The following is a 17703-nucleotide window of genomic DNA, read 5'->3' on the forward strand; positions in this document are numbered from 1 at the left end:
TTAATTATGGTGTTTTCGACAAAATTGTGGAGTTTGTATCATCGTAAAAATAGAGAGGGATTCAAAAGACCCTGAATTTCAGTAATGCACAATCTGAACAGTGATTAAGAAACTAGCATCAAGCATGCATACACTACAAATTGGCTCGGTATGGTTAATATTTATTTTAAGTTCTACTTGACATAACCAAAATAATATATACACATACGCAAACATAAGAGTGGATTTCGAAGATTCTTCATTGAATTAACAAATTTATCAAGGTTTATCAACCTTGTGACATCTTCTAGCACTTCGGGTCCTTGCTCTTCCATGCTCAATGATTCAAATAGATTACCAAACCTTTATTTAGATTTTTTGGGGGAAGTATATTCAAACTGATTGTGAGTTTATGTGATATTTTTCTCATGACTCCGTACCATATGCAAGGGGGCTTAGTTTCCCACAAGTGAAGGCATCAGAATATTTTAGAGATGGATAGAGCATGGTTCCTCTTAAATACCAAAGTTCATTTTGGTAGACCAATTGATTTCACAACTCTCACTTTGGGAAGAGTGACAGTAGCTAGGGCATAGAGTGTTACCACTATAATAATGCTCTCCAATCATTTCTTCCATCGACATACAACATTAAACGTAAATGGTCTCTAGGTTTGGGAGTTGTGCTATTCTTGCGTCATCAGAATCTTCATTCTTCTGCATCCATAACTATCAAGAACTTCGAGGGAAAGAAATAGGCTATCCAAGGAAGGAGCAAAGGTGCCACTACTTGTTTCAAGTGTTTCAATACTATGGGGGAGATAGTCTTTGGTTTAAGTGTGGTAAATCACTACAAGAAATTGTAGAAGTAGCAGCGGAACATTTCTAGCGGTTAAACAAAACCGCTAGAAATTCCAGATATTTCTAGCGGTTCCTATAAAAACCGCTACAAAATACAGACGGTTTGACCATTACCCGCACATTTCTAGCGGTTATCCCTAACCGCTAGAAAATTAGAGCTAGAAAATTCCCCGGGCTTTGGCGGGAACTTGGCGCCAAATTTGTAGCGTTTACTTTCTAGCGGTTCAGGCTAATAAACCGCTAGACACCGAAAAATTCTAGCGGTTGATGCATGAAGCGCTAGAAATTTTTTTCATTCCCCGAGGAGTTTAGAAATTTCTAGCGGTTCTGTCCTGAACCGCTAGAGATTTCTAGCGGTTATGGACCGAACCGCTAGAAATTGTTAGCGGTTCAGGACCGAACCGCCAGACTTTCTAGCGATTCTCGGACGAACCGCTAGAAATTGCTAGCGGTTCGGTCCAAACCGCTAGCCAATTCCCAACGGTCATATGACCGTTGGGAATTTCTAGCGGTTTTGGGCCTAACCGCTAGAAAGTCTCGGTCTATATATACCCCCCCACACTCTCACTTCTTCAATCGTTCTGGAAGCGAAGCTCTGTTGAATTTTCTTCACAAACATATTCGAGTTCTGATTCAGTTGCAGATCCTTATTTTTAGGTAAAAATAGTAATTTATTGATAAATAATTTTTATTTTATGTTTTATTTTATTTATTTTATTATGTTATAGCTTATAAATAAATTTTTTTTTATTTCATTTATAAATAATTACTATTTGTTGTTATTAGGATGCCTCGTCGACACGGGAAAGACCCAGTTGATCCTGAGAGAGCTGGACCCAGTGAGGTTCATCATGATGCTGATGAGCCATTCCCCAGCATTCATGACTACGATCTGAGCGAGGAGGATATCCTCAGTTTTATGGAGCAGGATGGTGTTGAGCGGACTGAGGAGGGTCATTTTACTGGGGATGAGCAACCCCATGCTGATGCTGCTGACGAGGAGGAGGAGGAGGAGGAGGAGCAGGATCAGGGGAATGAGTATCCCCAGGCTGCACAGCGTCCTGCTCCGAGACGTCAGGCTGGTTATGAGGTGGAATTTGTCGGTAAGTATTTATTTAACTTTTTAAAGTTTTGATCAGTATTTAATTTATATAGAAATTATATTAATTTATTGATATATAATTTATTTCTTAATTCTTAATTTTTGCAGACACTGAGGGGAACAGGTCCTATCGGAGGCTGACAGCCAGAGAGCTGTCTATGATGACGGGCGGACGAGTGGTTGTGCCGCTCAATGAGTTGGGCCAACCGACGAAGAAAGGTGGCCAGTTGTACAACAAGTACGTGCGCCTCCTTGGTCAGCAGTGGACGCTGTTCCCCATCTACGTGCAGGACTGGAAGAAGATCACCTCAGACAAGAAGCAGCAAGGCTGGGAAATGATGAAGGTAATATAAAATTGTTATTTATAATTTTTTTAATTTAAATAAATGATTATATATTTTGTTTTCAAATAATTTAATTGTTTGATTATAATTTTTTATTTATTTAATTTGTTTGTTATTTATAATATTTTTAAAAGTAGTTAAATGAATATATATTTTTTATTTAAATTATTTAAAAGTAGTTAAATGAAAATAATTTGTTATTGATTTCATTAATTTATTATTTATAATAATTTTAAATTTAGTTGAGTAAAAATATTTTTTCATTTAAATTACTTAATTGTTTAATTATTATTTGTTTTTGATTAATTTATATTTTATTTATAATATTGTTAAATTAGTTAAAAACTAATTATTTGTTTTTGATTATTGAAATTGCTTAATTATTTGTTTATAATTTGTTATTTAGTTAATTTATTATTTTAATCATAGAGTAAATTTATTCTGGGGGAGGAGTTGAGGGCTGACACGATCAAGAGGCTCGGGATGGCATGGAAGAACAGGAGGGCCGACCTGTGGAGGGAGAAGAAAGGTGACGGGACGAGGCCCCTCCAGGAGATACTGGCAGATGTACCTGGTGGAGTCCCGGACCAAGACTGGTCCACTTACGTCTATTTTAGGATGACGGCTGACCAGATGGTATGATAATATTGTATTAATTATAATTTCTTTATTTTTTTTTTATCCGACTTGACTCATTTAATTTAATTTTTTTACATTTTGCTTCAGGCTCTTTCTAGGAGAAATGCTAGGAGCGTCAGGCATCAGACGATACGTCATAGGGCTGGATCCAGGAGCTTTGCGATCACTTATGACGAGATTGTGAGTACTTGAATAAATTTATTAAATATGTAGATGTATTTAATTTGTAACTAATTATTTCTTTGATTTCATTTACAGAGGGAAAAGACGCAGCAGGAGCAGGGATACACGCCCACTTATGGCGAGATGTGGCCGATGGTGTATAGACCCCGAGACGGGCGTGCGTCGGATGAGGTTGAGGAGATAGCGGTAAGTAATAAATTAAATATTAATATAATATCACAGTGTAGATATCATTATATTATAATTAACTTCTTTATATTAATTTTGGTAGGCACGGATGACTCAGGTCGATTCCGAGTTGCGTGAGTCTCAGGGGTCTGCCTTGGATCCCACCGCCTCACTTTTAGCGGGTCGTGGCCGGCCGCACAGCCCTGGTCGAGTTAGCGGGCTTGGACTTGGACCTACACCGACTAGGTTGCCCCGCTCAAGTGGCGCTGGCCCTTCATATACTGCTGGGAGCTCTCATGCGAGTGCGAAGCGGCCGGGTTCCTCATCTTCAGAGGAATTGCGAGAGGAGCTCAGACAAGAGTTCGAGGCCAGGATCGTGGAGCGTGATCGTCAGTTCCAGGAGCGTGATCGTCAGCTCCAGACACAGCTTGACCAGCTCTTGGCAGCTGCTACGGCTCTGCGTCATGTGGTGGTCAGTATAGCTCCAAACATCTCGGTTCCTGACATCCCCGACCTACACATGCCACCAGTCCCGCCCCTACCCCGCCATCCGCCAGTCCAGTCCCAGCAGGTTGAGCGGCCTGCCCACCGTCAGCCGGAGGATTCAGCAGAGGATGATCCGATGATGCTGCTTCTGCCCCCCCCACCCATGATTTGCTTTCATTGTATGGGATTTTATTAGAATCTTGATTTTACGGTTTTATATACTATTTAGATATTTATCTAAATTTTATATTTATTTGTTTCCTTTATTGATTTATTTCTATAATTTTATTTATGTCAAGTACTAATTAATATTGAAATATTTATTTATTTATTACAACATCAACATTACAATTTATTAAACACGTTAAACATGTTAATTAATCAAAATAATTCTATAATCATTTATTAATTTAATAAATATTTATTTTCGTAATGTTATTAATTTATTGTGCGGTATTTCTATTTAATATTTAAAAATAATAGCGTTTGTAGCGGTTCAAAAACCGCTAGAAAATTCAACTGCTAGAAAATTTGCTAATTTTCTAGCGGTTCTGGTTAACCGCTAGAAAAGTTTACAATTTTCTAGCGGTTCACCAGAACCGCTAGAAAGTTAGCAAATTTTCTAGCAGTTGAATTTTCTAGCGGTTTTATAACCGCTAGAAAATTCAAAACCGATGGACAGAAAATTCACGTTAAACCGCTAGAAATTTCACCAGAACCGCTAGAAAATTAGCAAATTTTACCTAATTTTCTAGCGGTTTTATAACCGCTAGAAAATTCAAACCGATGGAGAGAAAATTCCCGTTAAAACCGCTAGAAATTTCTATCGGTTTGTAACCGATATTTAGAATTTCTAGCGGTTAATAACCGCTGGAAATTGAAAATTTCCGTTAAAACCGCTACAAATTTGTAGCGGTTTGTAACCGCTACAAAAAAATGACCGTTCCTCCAGCCTCCTTTATAAGCTGAAGCACTTCAACTGAATTCCATTTTAACTTCTCTTTGAGCTCTGTGTCATATTTTCACGAAATTTGAGCATTATTAGTCATGGATAGGTCGTGGATCAACTTGCACCGGTCGACTCCGCAATACTTGGCTGGTCTAAACTATTTCTTGGATTTTGCTTTCGCCAATGCTGCCGTAAATGGTAAGATTCAGTGTCCCTGTCCTAAATGTAATTTCAAAAAGTGGCATCCCAAAGATATTGTTAGGGAACATTTAATCTTTAAGCCTTTTCCGCGAGAGTACGTATTTTGGCAACTACATGGGGAACGGCTAGATATGGGTGCTGAGTCAGTGCCAGTAGTTTCACGGATGGGAGTTCGAGTGGATGAGGCCGATGCCGTGAATGATGCTGTGCGTGATGCTTTTGGTGTTCACGAAAGCTCGAATCCCAACGAAGATGAAGTAGAGGGACCTCAACCGGAGTTTCTAAGAAACGAAACTGCTCGGGAATTTTTTGACCTCATGACCGAAGCTGACAAGCCTCTTTATTCTGGGTGTACAAAGTATTCGAAGTTGTCATTCTTGGTGAGGCTGTATCACATCAAATGCTTGTGCGGTATGACTGACAAGGCGATGTCTATGTTGCTGGAATTACTGGGAGATGCTTTCCCCCAAGCTGAATTCCCTCCGTCTTTTTACGAAGCAAAAAAGATTATTAACAAGCTTGGCTTGAACTATAAGAAGATAGATGCATGCCCAAACGACTGTATGCTATACTGGGGAGATGATGCCAACAAAGAGATTTGTACGAGATGCAAGACGTCACGCTATAAGTCGGTACGGAAGGGCAAGAAGCAAAAGAAGAAACCGGCCAAAATTCTCAGGTACAAATTATTACAGCGTGTTACTTGTTCCGTCTCTAAAAATATTCTATATTTGAAATTCTTAAAACAATTGATTATGTCATCAATTTTCTTAAATTGAGTCAATATTTAGTATTAAATATTCGGTATTTTAAATTTTTAATATATTATTTTCTTAGATACTTTCCTTTGAAACCACGGTTGCAAAGAATGTATATGTCATCAAAAATGGCTCAGCACATGAGGTGGCACGCGACTGAGGAAAACCTAGATGGTAGGTTAAGGCACCCACGAGACTCGGAGGCGTGGAAAGCGTTTGATGCGAAATTTCCAGACTTTGCCAATGATCCTAGAAATGTACGTCTTGCATTGGCAACCGATGGTTTTAATCCCTTCGGAAACATGAGCACAAGTTACAGTATCTGGCCGGTGGTGTTAATTCCATACAATCTACCACCTTGGATGTGCATGAAGCAGAGCTCCTTTTTGCTTTCCATGATCATTCCTGGCAAGAAAGCACCAGGAAATGATATTGACGTATACCTGCAACCGTTGATACACGAATTGCTCGACCTATGGACGAATGGTGTTGAGGCATATGACTCACATGACAAGCAACTATTCAATCTCCGTGCAGCCTTGATGTGGACAATAAGTGATTTTCCCGTTTGGGAACTTTGTCTGGCTGGAATGTGCATACTGGGTTGGCCTGTCCTGAGTGCAATTTTGATTCTGTGCCATGTCGCCTTCCACACAGTCGCAAGTGGTGCTTCATAGGACATCGACGGTTCCTTGATTCCAAGCACAGACTTAGATTGCAACGGATTCGCTTCGATGGGAAACAGGAGAAGAGAGATCCTCCTGTTACTTTGTCTGGTATGGATATTTTGCGGCAGTTAGAAGATGTTCATATCGAGTTTGGTAAGAGTGTGGATCCCGAACGATTGGGACGACGATCTCGTGGGACATCTGATACGCAACCTATGCAATGGCGGAAGAGAAGCATATTTTTCACTCTTCCTTATTGGGAATCTAATTTGCTACGACACAGTTTGGATGTTATGCACATTGAAAAAAATGTGTGCGATAATGTGCTATATACGTTGCTCAATGAAGCTGGAAAGTCCAAAGACCATCTCGCAGCTAGAAAAGATTTACGGGCCTGGGGAATTCGTGAAGAGGCTTGGCCTGATGAAAACGACAAGTTTCAGCCAGCTAAATTCACCTTGACAAAGCAGAACAAGGATATCTTCCTCTCGACGTTGAAGAACATAAAAGTACCAGATGGATATTCTAGCAACATCTCAAGGTGTATCGATCTGCAGGCTCGAAAGGTTACTGGGTTGAAAAGTCATGACTCTCATGTTCTTATGCAACAGTTACTTCCATTGGCCTTGAAAAACACACTTCCTTCTGATGTATCGGTGGTTTTGGTAGAATTATGTTCATTTTTCAAGAAGTTGTGTGCGAAGGTCTTGGTAGCGGAAGAGCTTGATCAGCTGCAAAATAAAATTATTCTTACACTTTGTCACTTGGAGATGATATTTCCTCCATCATTCTTTACTGTTATGGTTCACTTGACTGTCCACCTTGTTCGAGAAGCAAAGGTTGCTGGCCCAGTTCACTATCGATGGATGTACCCTATAGAGAGGTACTAGATTATCTTTATTCCCGCCTCTTTAAATTTCACATTGTTCTTTCATTTACTCGTAATTATTAATGCAATTTTAACTTACAGGTACTTGGGAAAATTAAAATCATATGTTAGGAATAAGGCATGGCCTGAGGGGTCAATAGCAGAAGGTTATTCCGGAGATGAGGTCCTAACTTTCTGTTCGAGGTACTTTGATGACATGGAGACATCTTTTAACCGCCCGCGTCGCGTAGATGATTCTCCTCCCGGTCCTTCCACGTCAACTTTATTTCCTCCTGTTGGGAAACCAGTTGGAGGATATGAATTCTTCAGACTCACTCCTACAGAGAAACTCCAGGCACACAGACACGTTTTGATAAATTGCAGCCAAGTTGAACCCTTCATGCAGTAAGTATATATATCATATAAGCTCACTAGCTTTTACACTTTATATTTGTTTCTTACTGACTCTTCTAACAAATTACACTTTACTATAGTGAGTTTAGGAGTTATCTCAGGCGTCAGCTACGGGGCCGTGCGCGTTCTGCTGACATTGATAAAAGAGTCCACAAAGAGTTTCCCAGTTGGTTTACACGTCGAATACGTAATGACAACAGCCCATACACAGATGAATTCAGAGCTCTTTCTCTCGGTCCGTTAGACCATGCACGAAGGTTTACCGCGTACAATGTCAACGGCTTCAAGTTCTGTACGGTTGGACGTGATCAGGGATTGCTCACACAAAACTCTGGAGTTTGCGGGACATTCGGAACGAGATGTTATGCTAGCAGTAGTGATGGCGATATGCGCTTTGGAGGCGTCACTTACTATGGAAAGCTAATTGACATTATTGAGTTGACTTACCAGCTTTTCACCGTGACACTGTTCAAATGCTCCTGGGCAAATACGACAACTTCACGGGGACTCGCTACTGACCATTTGGGCATCACCTCAGTCAATTTCTCTAGACTTATTCATACGGGGGCATCTGAAGATGATGAGCCATATATCCTTGCTTCTGAGGCACACCAAATTTACTATGTCGAGGACGAGAAACATAAAGACTGGAATATGGTCGTTCACCTCAAGCCACGGGATCTTTATGATATGGGTGATGGTGACATTATTTACGACAGTGAACCCTTCCAACCCTCGAATTTTGAAGACTTCTTTCCTCAAGGAGATGATAATTTGCCACTTATCAGGTACACGTCTTTTCTTAAATTATTTAAATAATTAACTACTAATTACTAATTTTTCCAAATACAACATAAATTTAACAAATTTTTTTAAAATATGTCCTTTCAGGCCGGATGATGATGGAGAGTAGCAGCATCCAAAATAAATTATTTAACAAATTTTTCGTCCATAAATACATATGTATAAATTAAAATTCGTAAAATTTTTTTAAAAATAAAAAATTTTAATTTGTAGCGGTTCATAACCGCTACAAATTTTTTCGCGAAATTGTAATTTGTAGCGGTTATTAACCGCTACAAATTACAATTTCGCGAAAAAATTTGTAGCGGTTATGAACCGCTACAAAATACATACCTGTAAATTAAAATTCGTTCAGATTTTAAAAATAAAAAATACTAAATTTCTAGCGGTTAATAACCGCTACATATATAACCGCTACTAATTACTAGCGCTTATATATACGCTAGAAAATGAATAACAGCTACAAAATGTTATAAAACGCTACAAAAACACCGCTACAAATGTGTCGCTGATCTCTATAAATACCATATCTTCTCTACATTCATTTACTCCATCTCTTTTCCTTCCTCTCCTATTCTTCTTCATAATTCTCTCTTTTTTTCTTACTATCTCATATTGTGGTTTTTTTCTCTTTACTCTATGGTAAGTAATTTTATTTTATAATTCATTGTATCTTTTATTTGTTTTTATTTAAAATTTACTAACATATTTATTTCTCCTTTCCTTTCAGATTTTTCTTCTCCACATTTGTCATGCCCTCCTCAACTGATTCAAATACTCATCAACCTAATACTATAGGTTCAATATTCCAAAATATATCATCTTCAATTCAACTATCTTATTAAATATTCAATTAAATTATCTTATTAGATTAAATTCACTTCTTTTGACACATTCATAATTTAATTACATATTTTTTATTACAAAATTTGAATATATAAAATGTAACATATAACTAATTATACAAATTAACAAAAATTCTTCAAAATAATTTATTTAATGGTTTTTAAAATTATAATATGAAAAACCATAAATTTTTTTTCCTGGCACGGTAAACATTTCTAGCGGTTCCGAACCGCTAGAAATATTTCGTCAAATTTAAATTTTGCGCCAAAATTTCTAGCGGTTAACAAACGCTAGAAAAGTTTCCCCGCCATTCTTAAAATTCAATTGGCGGGAAAATTTAATTTCACAAAAATTTCTAGCGGTTCTATAACCGCTAGTAATTTTCGCGCGCTACTGAAATTATTTACAGGTTTCTAGCGGTTTATAAAACCGCTAGTAATGTGTCTCCTTCAGATTTTCTAGCGGTTCGGAACCGCTAGAAATTTTCTATCGTTTTGACCATGATGTGTAGCGGTTGCGATAACCGCTAGAAATTTTTTCTTGCACCTGTTTTTCTAGCGGTTTCCTTAACCGCTACAAATGTTATTTGTTGCGGTTAAAACCGCTAGAAATGTAACACTCTAACCGCTAGAATTAACATATTTTTTTTGTAGTGAATTGAGATTGTTTCAAATTAAACACGTGAAGAAAAAATGTCTCGATAAAGACAATATAAGATGGATGATTTAAGCTTTTATAAAACACAAATAAACACATATAAATACTAATTTGTACTACTTTTGGTTCTAAATATGAGACATAGTTCGTTGTACAAAAAAAATATATCGAATCAACTGCACTACAAACTAGGTTTTATATTTAGAATTGAAAGTAGTAATTAATATAATATAGTTGGGATATATGAATCTAACCATGATTGTTCAAAAACATATTGAATCAACCGCAAGTCAGATTCATTCACCATATTAGAAACAGAGAAAGGGCCAACTTTAATCTTTTTTTGATGCATATCTTCATCAGTGTGGCTTTGTACTTGTTGGAGAGCCATTATCCCTTCCCCCAGTGTTTTTGGGGGACATGTAACAATCAAGCATTCTTTCATTGAGTCTGTTATGATCTTTTGATTGTTGAGATACCACTGATATTGGCACTTTTCAACTTCGGGAAGCTCATAGTGATCTCTGATGCGCACCGGAGTAATGAGGACATGCTGGTACCGTATAAACATCTCATTACTCAAGTTTGTTGCCACCCTAATGTAGAATTTCCTGACCAGCTTCTCATTCCCTTCGCCTTTGGGACCAATCAGATTTAAGAAGTTGAGCTTCCTTGCTTTTTTATAAAACCCGAATTTGTTTGTGCACGGAAATTCTCTTTCTTGATGCAAACCTCTTCTTTCAATAAGCTCTTTAATTGGAGGATCAGGGGAGGTAGCACGGGCTTTCTTCCTGGGGGCCATTGGATTGTTACCTGTAAAGAGAAAGCAAAGCACACCACACACAAACTAAGCAAATAACACAACCAATCACGAAACAACCGACAAAGAAAAAAGAAGAAAACTAACCTAAAAGCAAAGAAAAACTTTCCCCCAAACTTAAATCAAAGAGCCAGAACACAATCTCACCATTACTTAATCCCTTTCTAAACCTGAGTTATAAAATACCCCCAATTCAAACTAAGTTCACAAAGGTTCTCTTTTATCTAATAATTTCAAAATCAGACAACCATCAGTAGCTGCCAATTTAAACTAATTTCACTAAATCAGAATAACATTTCCAAATCAGATACAAGTGAAAAAGAACAACATAATTTGGGTAATGAACCGGTGTTTTTTGAAAATTTAGACAAGCACCTCATTTTCTCAATTTAGGTCCAAGCTATGATCACTCAATTTCACAAGTATCACATTTTCATTAGTACATGTTCACAGATAGTTGGGCAATAAGGAATTATCACCTAACCACAATGTAACCTCAGAGAATCAAAATGCCCCCATCTAGAGTTTAAAAATCATCTAACCACAATGCACAACCCTAGCATTACCCATCTCCAGCAAAACTAAACTAAAATAAAACAAATAAAAGAGAGAGAAAGAACACAAACCGCAAGAGAACGGACGAACAATGGGCGGAAGTGGACGGACAGGGGACGGAAGGCACAGAAGCATAAGCACAAACTTGGCGCCGACGGTGGGAGAACTAGAGGTGACTGGTGGTGGGAGAAGGGACGACCGGCGGCGACGGGGAGAACGAGAGCGGACCGGCGGCGACGGGGAGGGAGAAACTGAAGAGACAAAGTGGAATGGACCGAAGTATTTTGACGGGAATGGGGGGGTTTTGAAATTGGTATGGAGAGTGAAAAGACCAAAGGGTTAGGGTTTTAAAATTAAAACAATGAATCTACCCTCAAAACTGGTCAGATACACAAGGGCAAAGTGGGAATTGAGACAAATAAGTAAGGTTAAAATGGGAAACATAAAGAAGAAGATGCGAGAAGACGCCGCGGTGGATTCACCAAGGCGTTGCGGTGCCTTTTACAGAATTGCAGACGCTAGTTAAAGCATTCGTGCCGCGGCCTATATGTCTAAACGCCGTGGCGGATTTTACCAAGACGGACCTAAAACCAAGGACGAGGCGCCGCGGCAGATTAACGCAGGGGCCGCGGCGCCTATTACAAAGAGTATTCTGAAACAGACAGGGGGCCGCGGTGCCTATTACAAAAGAGTATTCTGAAACAGACGAGGCGCCGCGGCTCCTCAAAATGCGCCGCGGCACCTCACACAGAAGGCCTACATGGAAAATTAATAAACACAGACTAGACCTACCACAATCAAACACCCTACACACAATAAAACAAGACTAAACATAAGCACAAGCATAAAAACAAACACAACAAAACAACCACATAAAGAAAAACCCACAAGCCTCAATTTAACACAAATTCAACCAATCAAGGTCAAGGCCACTGCTGGAGATTAAGGTTAGATGCACTTCCCTGGTTGCGCTAATTAGAAATCAACCACTCCTGCTAAGCTCCAAAGTTTGAGGAATAACCAAAAGGCCTACAAAAACAAAGATCAAACGTAAATCTACTAAAACAAATGAAATAAAAGAAACACATCAAAGGCAAGTTTAGAGCTTGGGTTGCCTCCCAAGTAGCGCTTGGTTTATAGTCTTCAGCCTGACTCTTCAGCTCTGTTATGATTGTTCAGCAAAGTAGATCGTAGAGACTTGACGATCCCACCTTTCACACCCCAATAATGCTTCAAACGATGGCCATTTGCATGAAATCTTTCACCCTTTTCATTTTCCACTCCACCTACCACCACCATGGTTAGTAGCTTGTACCAATGGCCTTGACCAGCGTGATTTGAGTTTGCCCGGAAATAATCTCAATTTTGAATTATGAAGTAACACCTTTTGCCCCGCTTCAAAGACCTTGGGGATAATTTTTTGATCATGATACTTCTTGGTCTGTTCCTTATAGAGCCTTGCACTTTCATAGGCATTAAGGCGAAATTCCTCCAATTCATTCAGTTGAAGGAGCCTTTTTGCACCAGCAGCTTAAAAGTCAAAGTTGAGCTTTTTTATGGCCCAGTAAGCTCCATGTTCCAATTCTACAGGCAAATGACATGCTTTTCCAAACACCAATCGATAGGGAGACATCCCAATCGGAGTTTTATATGCTGTCCTGTGGCCCAAAGAGCATCATCCAGTTTTAATGACCAATCTTTTCTTGTTGCACCTACTACTTTCTCAAGAATGCTTTTGATCTCTGATCTGGTTGGATATTTCTGCTTGGCCATTTGACTGAGGATGATAAGCCAAAGTTACCCTGTGCTTTACACCATATTTCTTCATCAGAGCTTGAAATTGGTGATTGCAAAAGTGAGAACTGCCATCACTAATAATAGCCCGAGGTGCTCCAAATCTCGTGAAGATGTTTTTCTTTAAGAATTTGATCACCGTTTTAGCATCACTGGATACACATGCAGTAGCTTCAACCCATTTCGAGACATAGTCCACAGCAACCAGAATGTACTCTTGATTGAGAGACTTTGGAAATGGGCCCATGAAGTCAATTCCCCATACATCAAAGAGTTCAACTTCCAGAATATTATTCAGAGGCATTTCATTCCTTCTTGATATGTTTCCCACTCGTTGACACCGATACATCGGATCACAAAGGCATATGCATCTTTAAATAGTGAAGGCCAATAAAACCACTTTGAAGGACTTTGGCAGCCGTTTTCTCTCTCTCTCTAAGTGCCCCCATAAGCTGAAGAGTGGCAACACTCTAGAATATCTTGCTGCTCAACTTCCGGAACACATCTTCTTATCATCTGATTGGCACATCTTTTGAACAAGTAAGGTTCTTCCCAAAAGTACATCTTTGCATCGTGAAGAAATTTCCTCTTTTGATGGGAGTTAAGGTCTAGTGGCAGAGTTCCACAAACCAGATAATTAACCAGATCTGCATACCATGGAGTAGTTGAGTTATCCACAAAGAACAAGCATTCATCGGGAAAAGCTGCATTGATCTCTTGACAATGATCATGTTGAGCTTCACTACTTAATCGAGATAGATGATCGGCCACTTGGTTCTCAGTGCCTTTCCTATCAACAATTTCCAAGTCAAATTCTTGAAGCAAAAGGACCCATCGAATCAGGCGTGCTTTGGAATCTTTCTTGGTAAACAGGTACTTTAGGGCAGAGTGGTCTGTATAGATAGTCACTTTGGTGCCTACAATATAAGACCGGAATTTCTCACAAGCAAACACCACTGCAAGCAATTCTTTCTCTGTAGTAGTGTAGTTAAGTTGGGCATCATCCAAGGTTTTACTAGCATAGTAGATGGGATGGAAGACCTTTTCTACTTTTTGTCCTAGAAACTGCTCCAACGGCAAAATCACTAGCATCTGCCATAATGATGAAGGGTAGCTCCCAATTAGGTGCCACTAAAATTGGTGCTGAGGTGAGCTTCTTCTTTAATTCTTCAAAAGAGTTCATACAAGGTCATCAAACTTGAAACTCCCTATCTTTCTCCCAACAATTGCACAAAGGCTTAGTGATTTTAGAGAAATCTTTAATGAAACGACGGTAGAATCCCGCGTGACCCAAGAAACTTCTAATACCCTTAACACTTGTTGGTGGAGGCAATTGCTCAATAACAGATACCTTTGCCTTGTCAACTTCTAGGCCTTGTTTGGATACTCGATGACCAAGGACAATGCCCTCTTGCACCATGAAGTGACATTTTTCCCAATTCAAAACCAAATTAGTTTCTTCACATCGTTGCAGAATAGCCGCCAAATATCTAAGCAACAATCAAAAGAATCTCCAAAATAGAGAAGTCATCCATGAACACTTCAATTGTTTTCTCAATCATGTCAGCAAAGATGGCCATCATGCATCTTTGGAATGTTGCTGGAGCATTGCAAAGACCAAATGGCATTCTTTTGAAGCAAACGTGCCATATGGACAAGTAAAGGTTGTTTTCTCTTGATCTTCTGGGGCTATTACAATTGGTTGTATCCTGAATGCCCATCCAAGAAACAAAAGAATTCTTGCCCAGCAAGTTTATCTAACATCTGATCAATAAATGGCAGCGGGAAATGGTCTTTTCTGGTTGCTACATTTAACTTTCGATAGTCCATGCAAATTCTCCACCCAGTCTAGTACGAGTTGGAACTAGCTCATTTCGGGTGTTAGCCACTACAGTTTATACCACCCTTTTTTAGGGACGCATTGAACTGGGCTCACCCTATGAACTACAGAAATAGGGTAGACTATGCCAGCAGAAAGCCATTTAAGGATCTCTTTCTTAACTACCTCTTTCATAACCGGGTTTAATCTCCTTTGATGCTCAATGGAAGGTTTGTGACCATCCTCTAATAAATCTTGTGCATACAAATAGAAGGGCTGATCCCTTTGATGTCAGCTATAGACCACCCAATAGCTTTCTTGTGGTGTCTCAAGACCCTTAACAGTTTCTCTTCTTGCAACGTGGACAACTTAGAAGAACGATCACAGGTAAAGTAGTAGAATTACCCAAGTAGGCATACTTGAGATGTGATGGTAAAGTCTTCAAACTCCAACACTGGCGGTTCATCCACAGAAGGCTTTAGAGGAGAGCTTAAAGCACTAGTCACATCAGAGGCTCAAAAGTCTTAGCTTTTCGATACGGAATGCTTCAATACTCATCATTTCTGCATAAGCTTCAACCTTGCCATCAATACTACTTGTTTCTCCAATCAACAATGCTTCTAATGGGTCTTTGGTCAAAGAGTTAATCACTCCTCTTGCACTGTAGTGTCAATCACATCGATACAATTACAGTGAGCAGAATCATCTGGAAACTTCAAGGCTTGATTCATGTTGAATATCACCTTCTCATCATTTACTCGCATGGTGATCTCACCCTTTTCTACGTCAATAGGGTTCTTGCAGTAGCTAAGAATGGCCGTCCCAAAATAATGGGGATATTCCAATCTACCTCACAGTCTAACACAATGAAATCAGCTGGGAATATGAATTTATCTACCTTCACCAAGACATCTTCTACAATCCCTTTTGGATATGAGATACTTCTGTCAGCAAAGAGCAATGTAACAGTTGTTGGCCTTGCTTCACCCAAATTTAATCGATTAAATACAGCTAGAGGCATCAAGTTAACACTTGCTCCCAAATCGCATAGGGCTTTTCCATTGAAGTGTTTGCCTATGTTGCATGGAATATAAAAACTGCCTGGATCTCTCAATTTGGGTGGGAGTTTTCGCTGCAAGATGGCACTACAATCTTCAGTCAGGGCTACTGTTTCAAATTCACCAAATCTCTTCTTCTTGGAGAGAACATCCTTAAGAAACTTAGCATACTTAGGCATCTGCTCTAATGCTTCAGCAAACGGGATGTTGATGTGTAATTGCTTAAACATGTCCACAAATTTCTTGAATTGGACATCTTCATCTTTCTTCCTGAACCTTTGAGGAAAGGGAAGTGGCGGCATCTGTGTAGCAGGAGGGGGAGTGTGTCTTCTCTTTTATCATCAACCATTTCACCCTCTACATTCTTTCCTCGAACCACATCATTGAGATTTTCTTCTGTTTGTTTCCTTTTCTTGGTTTCTTCCTCTTCTACTACACCACCTTCTTCTGAAAGCTCATTTGTATCAAGGTCAGTCACCATACTGTTAGTGATGTCCTTGCTGGTCTTACTAGGCCTCTGAATGTCAGGTAATTGCTTTCCACTTCTCAAACTGATAGCTTTGCACTCTTCATTACCATCCCTTTTTGGATTGGGAATGGTATCACTTGGTAAGCTGCTTCTTGTGAGTACATTCATTTGTGAAGCCAGTTGACCCATTTGAACCTCGAGATTCTTGATGGCAGTTTCATGGAGAGAAAATGTTGCCTTATTCTCAGCCCTTGCAGATTCTTGATTTGCTAATAGTTGAGCAAACATCTTCTCAATTTTGGATTCTTCCTTTTGAGGATGCTGCTGTTGCAATTGATGTTGCTGTGGTTGACCATGAAAACCAGGAGGCCCATTTGTTTAGCACCAGATGGTAATATTTGTGGTGGATTCAAACTTGGCCCATTTCGCCAAGAGAAATTTGGATGATTTCTCAAATTTGGATTGTAAGTTTGAGAGAGTAAGGGCTTCCTTGTGGTCTTCATGTGCATTATTCATATAATTGACTGTCTCCAAGGTGTATGGGCATTGATCAGAATGATGTTCCTCATTACAATGGTCACAAGTGTATCCCGGAGCCTGAAGTGCATGAACTCCTGCAGCATTTCCTTTCTTAATCTGCAATTCCAGATTGTCAAATCTCTTAGATATTGCTTCAAGTTGCGATGCAATATCCCTTGATGAAAGAACTAGGCTCCTTATATCTCCCAGAACTTTGCCTTCTCTTGTTATACTGTTGCATAGTGCTAGATGCCACCTCTTCATACAGTTCATATAGCTCATTTACCTTCATCTTTCCGATTCCTTCGTTTGAAGCGGTATTCAGCATTGTCACTGTCTGATCATTCAACCCATTCCAGAAGGCTTCCATTAGAACATATTTCTTTTGCTCATGATTTGGACAATTTCTCCACATATCCTTGAATCTTTCCCAAGCCTCGTAGAATAACTCATCCGGATGCTGCTCGAAAGAAAGCAATTCACCCCTTAATGTAGCACGTTTGCCCTTGGAATAAATCTGGCCTTGAACTTAGATACAAGATCATCCCAAGTCTTAATGGAGTGTTCTGGTAAAGAATTCAACCACGTTTTCGCCTTGTGAGATAACGACATGGGGAACAATCTCAATCGCAGTGCATCTTTAGTAACCCCATTTTGTTTGAAGTTCTCACAAACCTCTATAAACTTGGTCAAATGCTCATTGGATCATCATTAAAATTTCCTTCAAAAGTACCCATCATCCC

At 39.3% G+C, this 17703-nt stretch overlaps 1 protein-coding gene across 1 annotated transcript; it reads right to left on the reverse strand.

Moving 5' to 3' along the window:
• Positions 1–14585: 14585 nt before the first annotated feature.
• LOC114760956 (uncharacterized) lies at positions 14586–16729 on the reverse strand. The gene is made up of 3 exons (XM_028950274.1): positions 16249–16729; positions 15765–16162; positions 14586–14804 (listed from the first exon to the last, which is right to left on the reverse strand). The coding sequence occupies exons 1-3, from the start codon at positions 16727–16729 to the stop codon at positions 14586–14588; spliced, it is 1098 nt and encodes a 365-aa protein (XP_028806107.1).
• Between the last annotated feature and the right edge of the window lie 974 nt (positions 16730–17703).

Source organism: Neltuma alba, unplaced genomic scaffold (genome assembly GCF_004799145.2).
Source record: "Neltuma alba isolate B1F8T4 unplaced genomic scaffold, ASM479914v2 tig00011058_pilon, whole genome shotgun sequence".
NCBI lineage: Eukaryota > Viridiplantae > Streptophyta > Magnoliopsida > Fabales > Fabaceae > Neltuma > Neltuma alba.

Excerpts from the sequence above, each read along its gene's own strand:
- LOC114760956 (XM_028950274.1), bottom strand. The coding sequence starts at position 16,729 with ATGTTTGCTCAACTATTAGCAAATCAAGAATCTGCAAGGGCTGAGAAT. Across the intron at positions 16,163-16,248 it reads CCACTTCCCTTTCCTCAAAG|CATTAGAGCAGATGCCTAAG; the intron begins GTTCAGGAAGAA and ends CGTTTGCTGAAG. Across the intron at positions 14,805-15,764 it reads TCATTGTGTTAGACTGTGAG|GATACAACCAATTGTAATAG; the intron begins GTAGATTGGAAT and ends ATGGGCATTCAG.